The sequence below is a fragment of the Stylophora pistillata genome, chromosome 1, assembly GCF_964205215.1.
Source record: "Stylophora pistillata chromosome 1, jaStyPist1.2, whole genome shotgun sequence".
Lineage (NCBI taxonomy): Eukaryota > Metazoa > Cnidaria > Anthozoa > Scleractinia > Pocilloporidae > Stylophora > Stylophora pistillata.
In genome coordinates this window covers 14,732,354-14,750,237 of record NC_142519.1, presented here as the reverse complement: position 1 = coordinate 14,750,237, position 17,884 = coordinate 14,732,354, and the positions used below count along the sequence as shown (strand labels likewise).

Genomic DNA, 17,884 nt, shown 5'->3' with positions numbered 1-17,884 from the left:
TTGGAGCTGAAAGTTGCTCCTGTTGATTCTAATCAGCCAATCAGAGCGCCCCATTGCACTTATTTTGCCCATTGTGCGCTTTTATCGGGGTCCTCGTGCAAGCTGAAGGAAACATTCGTAGACGTCCAAGATGTTAAGCTGGCTCGTTTTTTGCTCTCTGGCAGGCTTGCAAGCTTCTTACGGGACCTATGTTCCCATCTGCCAGCAGGCAATTGAACGGAACACATCTAGCCCAGAACTGCCCACCTTTCCGCCGGCATTCTCTACCTCCGTAGAGGTAAATATCGTCAATAAGAACTATACTGCCATTTACAAGGAATTCTATGACCTAGCTGCAAATAAGGGTACCTTGCAGCGAACGAGAGATGGAAAGACAACGCTATCTATCTACGACTACAGTTTAGACGAGAGAATCGATGTGGACGTGGGTGCGAAAAATTGTTCCGTCTCTTCCATTTATGCAGGACCCCGTCATTTTAATTTCTTTGGAAACAACCACTCGCATATCGAAAGCGTCTCACAGTTGTTTCATTTTGCGAAGAGGTTTAACGAAACCTACATGGGTGTTGTGTCCATTCGAGGAATCAAGTAAGTGCATGGAACATTTTTACTAAAGTAAATGGTTTCCTGAGCCGAGCTAGACCTCTTATCTTTACAGCAAAATAAACTTGAAATGAAAATGAAATTCAAGTAACACATGGCTCGAGACTTAATCTTAAGCAGGTATTTCACTTCTGAAACAAGTTTCATGCCATGTATCTCAGTTTTAATCCGTTAGTTTTTAAGGTTAACTGCAGCTGAGGAGAAAAATAGAAACTAGCTAAGTCCCGTGATAGGAGACTTTGTTTGTTACGTAAGCATCGCTAAGACTTATTAAACTAATGAGCAGGTCTTTCACTTCCGAGTTTACGTTTCATACTTTGTGTCTCAGTTTTAATACGTTAGTTTTTACAAACTTAACTTCAGCTGAGGAGGATGACGTGCCGAAGTGAGTTAGCACCCGTGATATTAGACTTCGTAACGTACTTAAAGATGAGACACAAATATCAATAAAAGCAGCCATGCGTGGAAGAGTGTTGCAACTGTTGGCCTATGTTATGGAGCAATTTCATACGAAAGTGGTCGGCTTTCAAATTGGATTTTCTCTTCCCTTCTGTTAATGTTTTTGTTAATACAGGGCTTGAGCTCATTGATATGTCAGCTATGAGGAACCCTTCGTATGTTCTTGACCCAGTATGCTTTTAATATATTAGTCACGTGAAAAGTCGAGCATCAGCGACATTTTCAAAGCAAACCATTAACCTAGTGTTTTGATTACTAACCAGAAATGACACAGCATTATTAAGGTCATGCCATGTGACTTAATGATTCTTCTTCACCCAAGCAGAAATCATTAATGATTCATTTATAAAGATAAGAGACATCTGCATTGTTTTTGTGTTTACACCCTTTAGTCCCTAGCTCGTATCAATTCTCGATCTGTACTAGTGTCTGACATGCAGTCTTATGCCCCATTTACACCAAAGCTTAGACATGTTTTATTGCTGTTTTGTTAAACATGGTTTGGAATATATTGTGAAATAGGTTGTTGTTATTCATTGTGGTAACTAACACTTTAAAGGGAAATGTAATTATTTTTCTCATGATGTATTCACTTGAGATGTGGATCACAACATTTTGACCACATACTGGTAGTCTTCTTCCATCAGTTGAGGTAGAATTCCATGGCAGTGATTGGTGCACCAATCACAGTATATACAGGTGACACGTACTCAGTCGACCTCATTGCCTGAAGAAGACCAGCAGTATGCAGTTGAAATGTTGCAATCTACATCCCAAGGGACCACATTGTAAGAAAAATGACTACTTTCCTCTCTCAAAATGGTTTGGAATTGCTTAAAATCTTTCTTCAAGCTGTTTAAATCAATTTTTGTTGACTTTAAATTTATGCACAATGCAATTAATTTTATTTTGTGCGTCTGAGTTTAACTCAGATAAATGATAAAAATTTCCTTTTTGCTATCCATTGAACAATATTTTCATTGAAATCTATTGAAAATAAATGCTCTTTTTCTTGTACAAAAATGTAAACATCAGTCACTTATTGTCCCATTTCAACCCACTCATCCAAAAAAATAACTCTGGCATGCATTGCTTTCCTACATTTTCATAAATCAAGTTAAGTTCTGATTTAAAGGTTTAAGACTCAGTATATCTTTGAGAAGGGTTGGGAGTAAATTAAGGTTAGCTTTTTGTTTTGGATAGGTTTTATATTAACATTAACTTTCTCAGAGGGCTACAGTGACATGTATCTGATAGATTTGGTATTGGTGCCTTCTTGTGTTCCCATTGGATAGCATACTTGTATGTAGTTACTGGGAAGGTAATATATTGCTAATTAAAAATGATTTGCTTACAAATTCGAGTACTGCTTTATTGAAGTTTGCCTTATCTAACTTTGTCTTTTCAGATGCAATCACTGGAGAGCTTGCGTGGTGCATAATAACAGTTCATACAACTTGGACTACTTTTTTTCAGTGCCAGGTTGGAAAACAAGTTGGCCAAATGCAACAGTGGTGCGTGCTGTTATTAATGGTACATCTAGCAGGCGGGGTGCTCTGCATGATTTTTATCATGTTTATGATTTTTTCAATTTTCGGCCTGGTTCCCCTAACCCTTCTGAATTCCAGCTTCCTAGTGGATATTTCTGTGTAGGACTCAAAGGTTTAAACAAGACTGTCCCTAAAGTCCCTCCAGCATTTACTGTGAACTTTGAAATGGTTTTCAGAGGCACCAGGGGAAACAGAACTTTTTATGTTGATTCAAACTGGCAGGTATGGACATTTGTCATTAATGTGTACTGTATACTGATACACTTTATTTATTGATTGAAAATGTTCATGATTGATAATTAATATGTAAATTATATTTTATTAATTCAATCATTGAAATTCATTTTTTATATTTTTTATTCGAAGTTTTACCATAGTTTTGTTGATTACTGTGAACTATTTTTTTTTTACTTTTGCTGATGATAATTAGGTTTCTAGAATTATTTGTTGATCAAAATTGTGCCAACAGCAGTGGGTCTCTTTTTCCAGATAATTTGTGGAAATACTTTTATAAGAGCACCAGTCTTTATCTGTAAGACAGGGTCTGACATGCTTTAGCTAAAAATCAAGGAACTGGATTTGCACAATTTTGTGGAAGTTACTAAAGGTAGAGCAAAGCTCATACTTATTAAACATTAACCCATTAACGTCCAGTGCGCCCGTATGCGCCCATGGGGACCCACACCCTTTCTACGCCCTGTGACGTCATCAATTTTAACTCTGGAGCACGAATTCGAGCATGTACTTGAACGGGTTGAAAATATCTTGCAGACGATACCAGAATGAGCGCAATTGAGTGGAGGAGATTGGAGAAATAGCCAAAAAACCGTGTCACTTTGACTGGAAAATCTGCACGAAGATCGTGTTTCACTACCCACCTACCTTTCCGAGCATGTGCTTTGAAAATAATGAGTAGTTTCTGAAAAATCTCTACACCAAAATGAAGCCTACTCAATTTCCAGCAAGTGAGGAGAAACTTTAGGCAAGGAGAGGGGAAAAAAAGGGCAGGAGAAAGAGAGGAAAGTAGAAGTCGTAAGTGGGGCGTGACTTTTCAACCCAAGAACTATGTCTAAATTTTGCTCTCTGCGCGTGCCCGAGATTTTCAGGCCGCCATTTTGCATTTGCATCGAAAGGCCGTCGAGTGCACGAGCTGTCAAGTGGTTTTTGGTAAGTTCGAGCTTTTAAAACCCCAACAGTGACCCGAAATCTGCTGGACTAGCTTCAAAACACAGTTTTCCACAAAAGCTGCGGCCGTTAATGGGTTAACAGAAAAAATATTTTCTTTTAACATAACAGGAAATTTACGATCTCGAGAAGAAACTTTTCTTGTTGAAGCACCCAAACTGGTTTAGTCATGGTCAAGTTGTAACAGTCCATGATTTCAACACAGGAATTTCTTATAATATATCAACTGGCAAGTCTGGACCAGTTTGCAAAATATCTGCTTTATCCTCCTTGATACATGCTGTGGATGTGCATAGTGATGGACACCACCACATTCGCATGAAGACAACTCATGAGTTGTTTAACACCCCTCAAAGAAATGGGTCGTCTCCCCTTATTTACAAAGGTTCTACTACTGTGCGTGGTATTGATGTAGACATCTGGGTTGGAAAGGGCATGATAAAAAACAGGACTACAAATGAGTCAACTGAGGTGATTATAACACAGTTTTTGCAATGAATTTATCTCTTTGTTTCTCCATTTTAGCATCAAATCAAAAGTCATTAGTCATCATGTTATTATTAAAACTTCTGTTGTTGTTTCAATTGAAGGTGATCGATGCCTTTACAATTTGTAACAGAATCACAGGGGCAAGCAATTCTAATTAATGACAGCAAAAACCTACTAGTTGATTTATTTTAAGGCAATTTGTAATTTGATATTGTTTGATATGTATTTTGCATTTAAAGGAGTGGTTACCTTTTTATTAAGGGAGTTATTAATGCATGTGCCTTTAAAAACTTTGTACATTTTTCGGTTATCTTCTGAACAACAACAGTGTAAAATCACTGAAATTTGTGTGGTCTGTGCTGGAACCCCAATGGCAAATGATTTAAGTTTCCTTTTTGAAACTAATGTAGTTCACATAAGCTGGGGCGGATCCAGGGGTGGTTCGGGTGGTTCAGTCGAACCCCCTAAATTTTCCCTCAGAGCGCTGGAAATCTTGTTTCTGAAGACCTAATTTTCAAAATCTTGGACCTCTCAGAAGGGGAACAATTCTCCGAACCCCCCTTGACTAAATCCTGGATCCGCTCTAGCATAAGTTATGTTGAAGTTGAATTGTGGGGTTGTATTACTGTAAACATATCTAGCCAGTTGCAAAATTCTAACAGAAAACTAATTTTTTAATGGACATCTTCCTCCGATCCGGGTTGCCAACTACTGAAGGTCCCTTACTAGTACTGATTGGCTGCTGCAAACTTCTGAAGTATAAAGTCAGGCTACCTTTTCAAACTAACGATCAGAAGTAAAACTGGGGGGAGAACTGAATTAGAATTGACTGACTCCTACAATGTTGACATTTAATTTAAAATCATCAAGGACTTACTTTGCATTACCAAAGGTAATTGTATTTTACTTTATTATATGGCTGTGTCTCACAAGACTGGGAACTACTGAATTCACAGATTTTATTGGCTGAAATCAATATGTGACCCTCCACAGGATTTCCAGCATAATGGTGATAACACGGGCACGCGTGCGATGACACACCCCGCTAAGAGTGATATGTGACACGCATATGCACATTTATTAACAAGGAAACAAAGAGTGTCACGGTAGCTTTTGTTTTTCACGTCTTAACATGCTCAATCTTTTATGCAACTGAAGAGGTTAGGCAAGAAAGCCTTTAGTTTTAGAAGTTGCTCCGCATATTGAAAGAATGGTAGCGAAAAAGACAGCTTATGTAAAAAGTTCTTCCTAAGACAAATAATGCTTTCACTGTACGGACTTCAAGCAGGGCCTAGCGACGGTTTGAAGATTCGATGGCCCGCTAAATATTATGTTCGAGCAACAATGTGTTCAAAAAGTATTGTTTAATAGAGGATTTTGCGTCAAATCAAAGTTTTTCAGAATTTTCAATGTAACGCTGCGCAATTTCTGGCCATGAAGGCAAGTAAACAACGATCTGAGCATGATGAATTTTACCGTGTGGGCTTTGTACACGTAAAATTTGCATATTCCCATTTGAAATATGATCCACAGGCTCATTTGCACACATGCGAAAATATTTAGCGATTTTTACCTTTTATCTTGACTTTTGATAGAAAACGAAATAAGCATCTATTGCTTTTTTTGACGAAAATAAGTTCTTTAATAGTCTTCTTTCACTGGAGCTTGTTTTTTGGAAAAGATGATTTCTAAAAATTTACTGCACGTTGTGTTTGCTTTCTTGGTTTCTCCAAAATTGTGACTTTTCGTAGGCACGTGTTAGATCGTATTACATGTAAGTGTCAATGGGTTAAACTCGATCTTGCTATAAATTTCGGCGTTTTGAGAAGAGAAAAATGGGTTTGGTGTGACAAATTGTGATTCATTGGAAGATAACAGGTGAAGTTTACAACATGAGTCAGCGATTCGATGATGAAAATAAGTTACGAATTAATGCAGTATCGCAGAGGTCAGTGGTTTGAATCCCGTACAGGCCTGATTTTTTTCAGGTCTGATTTTCGCTATTGCATAAATAGCGCTCTCTACTGCGAGGATCATGCATCATACATAATGCAGGTTTTGCTTTATTGGAGATAGTATAATTTTTCGCACGTGCAATCTCTTACAGATGTTTTGATCTGACATGGGTATTATTAACACGCGTGATATTTTGCACACCAAAGTGCAATATGACACGGCATAACACGGCTTTTGTTTTCGAACCCTTTAACAAAAGAAAATTTTAGTAAGGAGTGCATTGTGACACGCTGCTACTGTGTTAACGAAAATTTCTTTTGTGTACCGTGCTAAAATAGTGTGCCCGTGTCATCACCATTATGCTGGAAATCCTGTGGAGGGTCACATATTGAAAGCGGTCTAGATTTTCCCATCTAGACCGGCATCTAGACCGGTCTAGAAAGAAAAAGGTACAAAGGTTATAAAAAATTGGCAGATAAGACACAGCCATATAATAAACATCTTATTAACTGAGCTAGCTTAGTCTGTATGGGAGAATCTTGACCTCGGTTGCTGGTACAGACCTCACTGTGTTTGGTCTGTACTGGCAACCTCGGTCAAGATTCTCCCATACAAACCTCCCGCTTAGTTGATAAGAACGAAGTAAAAATAGTCATAACCATCTATACAATTTAAATTGAGGGCAGTCATTCACTTTATTTGACTGTTTAGGAAAAAGATTTAGAACATTTTCTGTTAGAAGTAACTAGGAATAATGGTTTCATTGGTCAATAATTTTTTTCCACTCTGTTCTTTTGTTTTGATTAATAGGTTATCCAAGAGTATTTCTTCTCAAAACCAAAGTGGATCTTCATGGCAGGATCACAGCTCTTCCAAACCCAGGTCCCTGTCCGCCTGGATATGTATTCTTCAGATGGACAACACTATATCTTCAACATGTTCAATTTTGATACTGAGGCTGCAGAGACAACAGCCTTTGACATTAAACCTTGCTTCAATTATAGTGAACAACGTTATATTCAGTTCAACCTTGATGGTCAGTGTTTTATATACTTAGTCTAACTACTGTATCAGGGGTCTCATTAAGTTTTGAAATATTAGGCCTAGATACTCCTTGGAGAATAGAGCTGAAGGCAGGCAGAAAATGTCACTTTACATGGACCACTTTCTGTCTTGTATCACTGAGTCTGTCATACCCAATTTGCACAGAAAGCACTGCACCACATACCATAGAAAATTTCTGGTAGCCGGCCGTCAAGCCAAGAAAATTTGGTTTTGATGTTGCTTTGCACTGTTGATCCCCTCATTGATACAGCATTCATGAAAAACTGCAGGGTGGGTGCGTTGCAGAGGTAAAATGTAAGCAACTGTGGAACAATTTGTATTTTCACATTTCTTTCTACTCAAGAGAACATTTTTGGGAAGTCCAAATGGAAGGCAAAGTAATATGTTAAAGAGTATGCACATCTTCAAAAATAGTACATGCAAGTTGAAAATGGAGAAAAAAGGAATTAGTAAGTTGGACTGGAGCAGCTAAATAAAATACGTAAGACATAGAGGGGTAATCATTTAATTGTAATTTTAATTACTGTTGATGAATTACGTATCACATTTTTTACTCCTTTAGGTGATTATGTAAAGTATGCTGCCTTAAGAGAGTTCAGGTTATTGCTCAGCAAGACCATCAGTAAAGCAGCAAATGTGTCAATTATCAGAGTTAATGGATTGAGGGTAAGTAATTGGATGGTGTTTGCTGTAGACAGTGTCAGTTGGCACTATCGGCCAACACTTGGCCGATATGTGGGCTAAGTAGCGGCTAACACTCAGCTGATGTATTGGTTGAATATTGGATGAGTACTGGTTGAGTACTGTAATTTCTGGCCATTTACCCGCATGGCCGATTACCCGCACCAGCCGATTATTGCATGCAGCAAAATAAAAGTCAACAGATTACCTGAACTGGTGGATAACCTGCACCTTAAATACAAAGGAAATTTGTACAAATGTGCTCAAGAATTCACAACGTTGCATACTTGACAGAATGCGAATTGGTGGCCACATTTTGTGCGAACGATCGTTCAGTGCCATGTTGATTTCTCAATAAAATCAATATCTCTGGTTCTACTGGGCCTAACAAGTCCCTTAAACGGGAAAATTCTTTCCAGCTGAAGCTAGTGTTAACTGGAAATTTGTTACTGATGCGCCAGTTATCCTCGGTTTGTTTTTGTCACCATCAAGGTTTTGTTTACATGCATGCCGATAGTAATTTTTTCGTCATGCAACGAATGACGTAATTTCTGGCGTGAAATTGTTCGTGAAATAAACTTGAGTCGGCATCATGTTTTAGAGGTGCTTTGTGGCACTCCCAATACAATAAAATTCATCTGAGAGGTGGAAACGCAGGTAGGTGAGAATTTTCTTCAATTCAACTGCCAGTAGATTTCAAAATTGTCACATAACCCACACCTCCCTATTACCCGCAGTGGCGCGTGTTTAAGGCAAAATCAACAGATTACCCGCGGGTAAACGGCCAGAAATTACGGTATCAGTCCTGAATCGGTCAATATGTCAGCTGATACTCATCTGACACGGTTGATATATGACTCTGTGGAGTGTCAGCCACTACTCGGCCAACATATTGGCCAAGTGTCTGCTGATACTGTTGATGATCTATCGGTATGCTATTGGCAAGCTATCAGTTGACTATCGATGAACTATCAGCAAGCTAATTTGTTCTAGTAGGCAGATAATTCCCCAAATTATAAAACTTGATAAAATATTTGACATTCTCTTTTATTTCAAAGCTCAAAAGTTAAAGATATCATAATTAAGATATCATCAGGAAATTAACAACTGACATATCGAACAATACTCAACTGACATTTGGTTGACCAAGTATCGACTGAGTATCAGGAAGGTATTGGCAAACCATCAGTAAAGTATTGATAAGAAATTGGCCAAGTGTTGATGGGATTAAATTGGCCAAAGCATTGGCCAAAGCATTGGCCAATACTCAATCAGCACTCAATCGATACTCGACCAACACTTGATCAGTGTGTCACCCAAGTGTCAGCCAACTAGCGGTCAATGTGTCGATCAATATATTGACTGTTAGTGTCGACTGACACTACCTACAATAAATGTGATCCAAGTAATTAAGTATATATGGCTTATAAGAGTATTTATGACAGGTGAATATAGTGGTGGATGTTTTCCGAGCCATGAAGCCACAAGGTAAGCATCCACCACTTTTACTGATGCTGAGATGAATATAATTGTTTGAGTAGATGCTTCACAAGAACCAAAAATTATTTTGTCTTTTAGGCTACTTGGAGGCAAAAATTACTAGTTACTTCCTTCTTAACTAGCCAATCAGCATGCACAAAAGGCATTATTTACCTGGGTTATAATGTTCATCTATATAGTAATGTTTAATATTTGTTGGATTTTGGATTTAGTGAGCAACAATTGGAAACCTTTATTATGTGAAAAGCTGGTGCCACCTAAAGTCTTATAAGCATGAGTGATGTTGCCATTGAGAAATACTTGATGTAAAACATAATGTGCTAATCTTATGCTACGTTGTCACCATTTCAGTTGCTGAACAATGAGGGTAAAATGACTGTTGTTTTCATTTTGCTGAACAAAACAAAGCCTGTTGTTGATGCAGAGGTTACAGTGTATCCTGAAAACGGTCTCATGGATGCAGTGGGTGCCTTAAATAAAACAGTTACAAGTGGAGAATTCAAACTTAACTTCCAAACCAGTAAGAGTGCTTTTCTTTTAAATGTTTATTTTCAACACCACAGAATAAAATTTATATGACAGAATGGAGAAAAAATTAGAAGCTCTAGTCAAACTTCTTCTAAATTTGATGTGGTAACTGTAAAAATTGCGCTATGCTATTAATGGCAAGTTTCCGACCAATGAAAATGCAAGGAAATTATTGTTTGTGACTGGTTATCAGCAGCCCCTTTTCATGCAATTGGACAGTGTTTCATTAAATGCACTGTTTATTCTTCATAATATCAGACTGTTTTAACATACACTCTAGACAAAATTTGCTATTTTTTTCCCTTAAAGAAGGTGGGAAATTTTTAACTTTTTGTTTTAAGTTATGAATTTTATTGTTTTTTTTGTTTTATTGCTTTGCTTGCTTCAAGTTTGGTCTTTTATCAATGATACTAGTGATAAGCAAATTGGACTCCCATTTAGGTTTTATCAGACTTCCTGTCACTTTCATATGGCTGACTGAATTGGACTCCAATGGTTGCTCTTAAAGAACAGTTGCCCTCCACCAACAGTCAGCCAACTGTTAATCAAGTGTTGGTATTCATTCAGTTTAGTGTTGGCCAACTGTTGGCTGACAGTTTGCTAACTGTCGGTGGAGGGGAGCTGTTCTTCATGATTACTGGTCCTACCATCACCTTTAATGATTTTTCTTGTTGAAATTAACTGAATAATCTTTTGTGTTATTTATCCTCTCTTCTGTTGGGTTGAAGCTTCAAAGTGTGTAGCACCAAAGAGTAGGATTTGTAGCTAACTAAAATGCACACATCAATCTACACAATATATTTATAAGTAAAATCTAGTCTGTTTAGCAGATTTCACTTACCAGTAATTGATGACTGTTATTTCTTGACAGAACCCATACAGGCTGAGAAGTCTTCATTCCGAGAAGGCCTGGTGCCAAAAACTCCTCCTTCTCCAGCCAGTCCAACAGAAAAACCCTCAAGCAAACCAGGCCCAGGGCACAAAAGTGAAGTCAAAACAAAGGGTCTGTCAAGTGGTGCTGCAGCTGGAATTTCAATCCTCATGCTAGTTGTTGGAATATTTGGAGGCTTGGTTATTGCACATGTGATTATGAAGCGCCGTGGAACAAGCTTGTTCCAGTATCAGCGTCAGGAATAGGTGTAGTCGTGTTTAGTATAACCTCTTCTGAACTACTCCTTTGTGTTGAAATGTTTTGTTTTGTTTGTGTTAATGATGAGCATAATTTAGTTTGGTCCAGTATAGGGTAAGGATCTAGAGCTCCGGTCTGGTTTAATTGTTTAAGGATTTGAGGTACAGTAAAAGTAAGAAGGGAAGGGAAGTGACCAAGTCACTGCTGATCTTAGTTTTAAATGGATTGGCTGAGAAGCTTCTCTACATTGTAAGATTCTGGAAGAATCAATCATGTTAGCTATGTTTTATTAACTTTCTAAATTACAATGGAGTAGTAATAAAGGAAGTAAAGAACCTTTTTTAATGATTAACTTAATAGTTACAAGTTGATTTAGATGGTTCTACATGGAACCCAAACTTAGAGCCAATCCTTAACTCCTACAATTCACAAGGTTGAACTGAATATTGATTCTCTGTACTCTCTGCCATGAATTTCTCAAAGCTTTAGCATTGGTTATTTTGGTCACAATTCAAACAATATCCTGTGGCTGATATTTTTCAGGCATCAATCTCTATCAACATTCTCCCTTAATATTTTGATACTGCAAAGAAATTGTCTTTTTTGTCTCTCCTGGGGGTGAAACGTGGGGTTTAAATACATTGATGGGAGAATTTGTTCCCTTAGCTTTTTTAGCTTAGTTCAGCAATTTGTGACTTGATACAACATAATTATATGACTGCAGTTGTAAGTTGCGAGCACTAATGTATTGGTAAGATCTAAACTTGTCTTAAAAAAGAAGCAAGCTATTTAATCATTCAAGACATGCAATTTTTCACCTTTGTATTGCACCTGTGCACTTCAGTCTTCTGAAATTTATATCAACAAATGTATAGTCGCATTGAAGTACGAACAGGTAAACATTCTCACGGACTCTAAAGTTCATACAATACAATACTCAGACTTAATTCATTGTAGAATAGCTAACATACTGTACTGTAGTAAATGTCTGCCTCTGTTCATTTTATAAAACCTTGTAGTGGTCAGAAGTACAAGATTGAAAAATATCAGCATAGATATTTTTATTTATTACTGAGCAGTTACTGTTCATTAATTATTTTGACACCATCTGGGAGGAAACAACGTTTTTCTAAATAAGTAAATAAAGTGTAAGTCAGTTGCATAATGTAATCAGTCGGCAAATATGTGTGATTAAATTTTAAATGAAAATTTGGGAAGGTGATGTTTATGCTTGTCAAAGGGTAACTAGGTTTGATACCATTGAATGGAAGAAGGTTGAATTCTCATCATTCTGTTCCTGTTTTTTGTTTATTATTCCCACCTGTCCCCCTTATCCTATCTTTAAATGTCAGCTAGGCAAACCTGCAGCTCGTGATAGGAGTGCATGGTTGGGGTGGCTTTCACTGAATGAATATAGCATGCATTCATGAGGAACTGATAGCTCATTTCGTTGGCTGGTATTCACAAAATGTATGTAATTATGGGTGACAAAGTAAAGTGTTTGACTAGAATTGTTTCCACTCTTAACAGCTGCAATTTGAGTACAAAATTTACCTGACTGACGAGTGAGACAATCTAATATAAATTTGTGTGTTGAACAATCTTTTAATGCAATTGATTTATATTGCAATGTGTCCGTAAACACAGTTCATTGGAACAGCTGAAAACATATCCAATTTGTGGTGTAAATCAATGAAATGAAAGGCTGCAAAGTTCTCTAATCAAGTCGTGATCACGCACTGTTACATCTGAATTTTAGGACCACTTGTTGACCCTGCGTTGCACTTACCTTTTTTCACGTTGGGTACACTACTTTCGTTCTAAACTCGGTCTTCGCAGAGCCACCAGTCTTACTTTTAACTACAGCCAAGTAGGTTCGAAGCGACCGATCCAAGTAACATGATCTATTCGTCCACAGTCCACAAATCCATTCCAAATGAAATCTTTGTTCCTAAAACATAGATACGAGGCTTTAGGTCACGTGGACCATTTTTGGCGGCCAGAACTAGCCGTCCTGTAGGTCAATCCAATTCTCCAAAGGTTAGACATTTTACGTCTAAGTTGAGTTTTGAATCAAGGAAATGAGAAATGAACCTTTTTATGAACGACTGGTAAACCGTTTGACACTTTGTACTAGCTGGAAATACGGGTGAATCAAGCAAAATCTCAGGAAACTAGTGGTTGTGCCAGCCTCTATCAGTGTTTCATCGAAAATGGAAGATTTTCAACAGTCTATCAGCGGTTCGACTAACAAAGAAGTGAAAGAACTGCCTCAAGGTAAGCTTTCCTTAAAAGACAGCTGTGCTCTCTAAGCTAGACAAATACGTCATTGGTACTTATTAACGTACGAGTTTTTTTTTTGGTCGATGGCCTAAACCACTGATTCTTTGAAAGAGTCAGAGGCTTCAGTTTCTTAAAGAATTTACTCTTCGCTACCGTCTCCTGTTTGGTAATTCCCTCGCTCACGTATCTTATTATCTATCGTTATAGGAGACCCAACTTCGACAAGTTTCACTGAATTCCAAAATTTAGATATGGGTTTAACTTGTTCTGCTGAACAAGTTTCTGATGCAGACACGGTAAGTTTTGTATGTACGATAGGTCATAAGCTTCTGTTCAAACTTTACTAACGAATTGGTTAAGGTTATTTAGCGTAGACGTTTGTTGACGAGAAAGCGCGAGTTCCCAAACAAGTTATTAAACCATAACCGAATTTCCCGCCCGGAATATTGACTCAAATGAAAATGAAAAAGGAACTTAAGTGAAGAAGGAAGTGAAGGATTATGCTGTTGTTTACAATGTTAATTTGATTTCTTTGATCTTCTCTGTTACAGCAACAGTTTCTAATGAATTTGCTTCAATGTCACAACTAGGAGAAAGAATGAAATGTGTTTTTCATTGTCACTACCTTTAGAATCCCACAGGAGCTAGATTTTCATTCTGTGCCAATCATTCAAGTCAGGAGATTTCAAGCGTCCAAGGTATGGCTGAAAACTATTTGGAAATTTCAGGTACAATGCCTTTTCAATGAAACTATTTTGGTGTGTGTTTATAGGCAAACTTCTACGGACCACTGATATATCAGTTTGTACACTGTTACATGTTTTACCCTTTGTAAATACATTGATTATTATTACTGGTATTACTGATATGTTTACGTAGCCTTGTAAAAAGTAACCAAAGGATCTAAAAAATAACAGAAAGGCCTTAACAGATTTTGCCCTTTCTCATTTATTATTTCAAAGATCACAGTGTACCTTGTAGTCAGTCAGTTTTGACCATATCAATGCCATCACCCATGGCTGCTTTGGTTCCAATGACAAACAATGATTCACCAGTGCAGCAATTACAGGAGCAAGCTTTATCACCAACTTCAGGATTCTTCTTAAAGAAGGAAGAGCTTGATCACAATGATGCCATTCCTGCTGAATACCAGCTTATAAACTATATCAATGAAGAGGAAAGGAGTAATGATTGTTCTTTCACATTCAACCAAGAAAATGTTTGCACTGCAGTCACTGATGATGACTCTTGCGATGGCAGCTCTATGCAAACCATGAACGATTCTGCCCGTGCCTTTAATGAACAATACAGAGTGAAAAGAGATGTGGGAGAGACTTTCCCTAATGTTCCAGCAGAAGCTTTTTCTCCAGATGCATTCTTATCATCTATCCCAATGTTTTTCAAAATTAGCCAAAAGAGACCAGCTACGATACTTCCCAAACTCAGCACCACAGATCCCTCCCGTTATAGTCAATATGAAAATGCAGATCAGTGCTATTCCTCACCAACTGCTGGAGTGGTTGAACCCAGCAAAAAATTATACTCTGCTCTCTATATGCCTGGCAAAAGCCAAGGTGTTCCTATTGCACCCAAACCACGTCCAAATGAAAACGTTCCCTATTGTGTGCTTGTGGTTCCAGCTCCACTTTATTATGAAAATTTTGCTCCACTTGAAAGTCTTCAGATGCAGCAAGAACAACATGAAGAGGTTGTTGACTTTGTACCATCCAGAACTCATATGGTAGTAACAGAAAATACAGTGGCACCTGAAGGTAGAAAAATTTCTAAAAATAGTGTAAAAGTAAAACTATTGCTTCATTTAATTGTTTTCTTTCATTTCATTGTTTTGATCACCTTATCACAAAATATGAGAGAGGTGGTATGTCTATGCTTAAAATGAAACTGAAAATGATGGTCCTCAAAAAACTTTCTGCTACAATGTTTAACATTTTTTAAGGTGTTTATTTACTATGGACTGATCAGTGAGGAAAACATGAATTATGTACCCATTCTTTATAAGGAGGCACCCCCTTGCAGAATACAGAGTTTGAGCATCATTCAATGCAGTGGAATGTACACCCTCCAAACCCAGCTAGAACACCATTACCTTCAACTATCCTGCGAGTGTCACCAAGTCCTCATGAAGGCAGCAAATCCTCCCCCATTATCACTGTCTCCACTTCATCAACTCCAATCCAACCATTACAAGGCAGAAAACAACAGTATGTCATTGCACAAGGAAACAATCGACACTTAAAGGGATTATCAATGTACAAAGACAGCTTGACAACTCCCACAGGAGAAGAAAATCATCAACCTATTTATCTGCAAGGTACTGTAAGATGATATGAGCTTCCTTCACTTAAGAAACACTCAAACATTTTCTTTACCCAGTGCTTCTGTTACTTCCGAATTAGAGAGAGTACAGTTGTGTGGGTCAGGCATTAGTGACATTTAGAAACACTTTTTTTAGGCCTACCGCCTCAAGGGTTTAGAAGACTACTGAAGAATAAAGAAGGCTCTGTCTCAGAGAGAACCACAAAGGTGAAGTAGCTTTGATATTTAAGAGAAATTAGCATGAACCCTGGGGTAGCTATAAATGTTATCTTCAACCAGGCCTTGGTTTACATCAAAAGTTTACGAACTGATTTGTTACATGTTTTTAGAGGTCACTGGCGCCACTATTCTCTGAAGTTTCAACCTCATCTTGTCGAGAGGCATCAGTTCCTCAAATGGAGAAGTCTCCACTTACATGCATAAAGATCAAAGTACCTCGTGAGATGAACATTCCTCAGACTGAAAGAACGGTGAGGGTTTTTTTTTTTTTTTGGCTACGAAGTAGCAAATTGTGTAAGTTTTGCTTGCAAAATATTTACTAATTATACAGAGGAAGCCATCTATGTGAAGCAATTCATTTATTAGAGCCTTTCGATCGTACATCGTGAAACCAGAAGCAAAGTAATCACAGCGGCCAATGAAGAAGATATCCGTGCAAATGTCGGAAATCGTGCGTAATATTGTGATCATTAGTCGTTTGTGAAGGTGTAGTCTGATCGTCCGGGTGAGTGTAGTCCTGAGAAAGACTGTTGTCGGTGGTAGTGACTGACGTTTCGACAACCTGTGCGGAAGTCATCATCAGAGTCAAGTGAATGATTGTTATCAGTAGAATGTTCTTATTCCAGTTCGTGTGAAATGATCGGTTGGTTTTGCCGTGATGTTATTGGCTGTAAGACTCAAGTGACGTAAGTCGGTCGTGATTGGTCTGTTTCGATCTGTCGGTAAAGTTAGGTCGTTCTTTTTCGGTCGTTTGTGATGTTTATGTCGTGAATGAGTCGTTTGTATGGAGCGGGTAGTTGTTGACATCTGTTTAGGGGGGGAGTCTGTTCTAAGTTAGTAAACCAGCTTTCCAGAGTCAGTCGTTGAAAATAGTCAGTGCTGTAGGTTAGGCATTGCGCAGAGTCCCAGTCAATGTTGTGGTTGGTAAGTCGATGGTGTTCAGCAATGTGATTGCTGACATCACCTTTCCTCGTCGCCAGTCTGTGTTCAGTCAGTCTTGTTGTGAGGTTTCTGCCAGTCTCACCGATGTAGGAGGCTTGGCAGTCGGAACAATTGATCTTATAAATCGTTCCCTGTCTGTTCCTCGGTTCGTCTTTGTCTTTAACGTTGGTTAGTAACTGACGTAGTGTGGTGATGGGTTTGTGGGCGACACGGATATTGAAGGGTAGTAAGATGCGCGAGATGTTTTCAGACATGCCTTTTATGTACGGTATGGTTGCTGTAGTCGTAGGGGTTGCGGTGTCGTTTGTTTCGGTAGTGGTAGTGGGTCGGTGAGTGTTTCGTCGGATGAAGTCGTTGTTGTAGTTCTTCGTAAAAACACGGTGAAGGTATCTGTTCTCGTCGGATAAGCTGTCTGTCGAGTCGCATACTAGTTGTGCGCGTCGTGTTAGAGTTCTGATAGTTGTGGCTTTGTGTGATGTAGGGTTGTAGGATGACTCGTCTAGTAATCTGTCGGTGTGTGTCGGTTTCCTGTAAACTGTCGTCCGTAATGAGTTGTCGTTGTGGCTTACCAGGTAGTCTAGAAAAGGAAGTTTGCCATTTTCTTCTACTTCTCTGGTAAACTGTATGTCAGTGTTTTGTTCATTAAGGTGGCGGTGGAATGCGCAATGCCTAACCTACAGCACTGACTATTTTCAACGACTGACTCTGGAAAGCTGGTTTACTAACTTAGAACAGACTCCCCCCCCCCTAAACAGATGTCAACAACTACCCGCTCCATACAAACGACTCATTCACGACATAAACATCACAAACGACCGAAAAAGAACGACCTAACTTTACCGACAGATCGAAACAGACCAATCACGACCGACTCACGTCACTTGAGTCTTACAGCCAATAACATCACGGCAAAACCAACCGATCATTTCACACGAACTGGAATAAGAACATTCTACTG

General features: G+C 38.4%; 2 protein-coding genes across 2 annotated transcripts in view; both read left to right on the top strand.

Annotated features, from left to right (window-relative positions):
• The first annotated feature begins 78 nt into the window (after positions 1-78).
• On the top strand, positions 79-12,358 carry LOC111324282 (uncharacterized). The gene is made up of 7 exons (XM_022927802.2): positions 79-588; positions 2,471-2,834; positions 3,909-4,268; positions 7,053-7,278; positions 7,870-7,973; positions 9,840-10,008; positions 10,888-12,358. Exons 1-7 carry the CDS (start codon positions 131-133, stop codon positions 11,151-11,153), a joined length of 1,947 nt encoding a protein of 648 aa, XP_022783537.2. The 5' UTR covers positions 79-130; the 3' UTR covers positions 11,154-12,358.
• Positions 12,359-12,509: 151 nt separating this feature from the next.
• LOC111324277 (uncharacterized) overlaps positions 12,510-17,884 on the top strand; it is a 10,822-nt gene continuing 5,447 nt past the window's right edge. Inside the window, exons 1-7 of the mRNA XM_022927796.2 lie at positions 12,510-13,422; positions 13,636-13,724; positions 14,060-14,126; positions 14,391-15,200; positions 15,449-15,760; positions 15,902-15,972; positions 16,095-16,235. Of these exons, the coding sequence (XP_022783531.2) occupies positions 13,359-13,422; positions 13,636-13,724; positions 14,060-14,126; positions 14,391-15,200; positions 15,449-15,760; positions 15,902-15,972; positions 16,095-16,235 (1,554 nt within the window). The 5' untranslated portion in view covers positions 12,510-13,358. The remainder of the gene's footprint in view (positions 13,423-13,635; positions 13,725-14,059; positions 14,127-14,390; positions 15,201-15,448; positions 15,761-15,901; positions 15,973-16,094; positions 16,236-17,884) is intronic.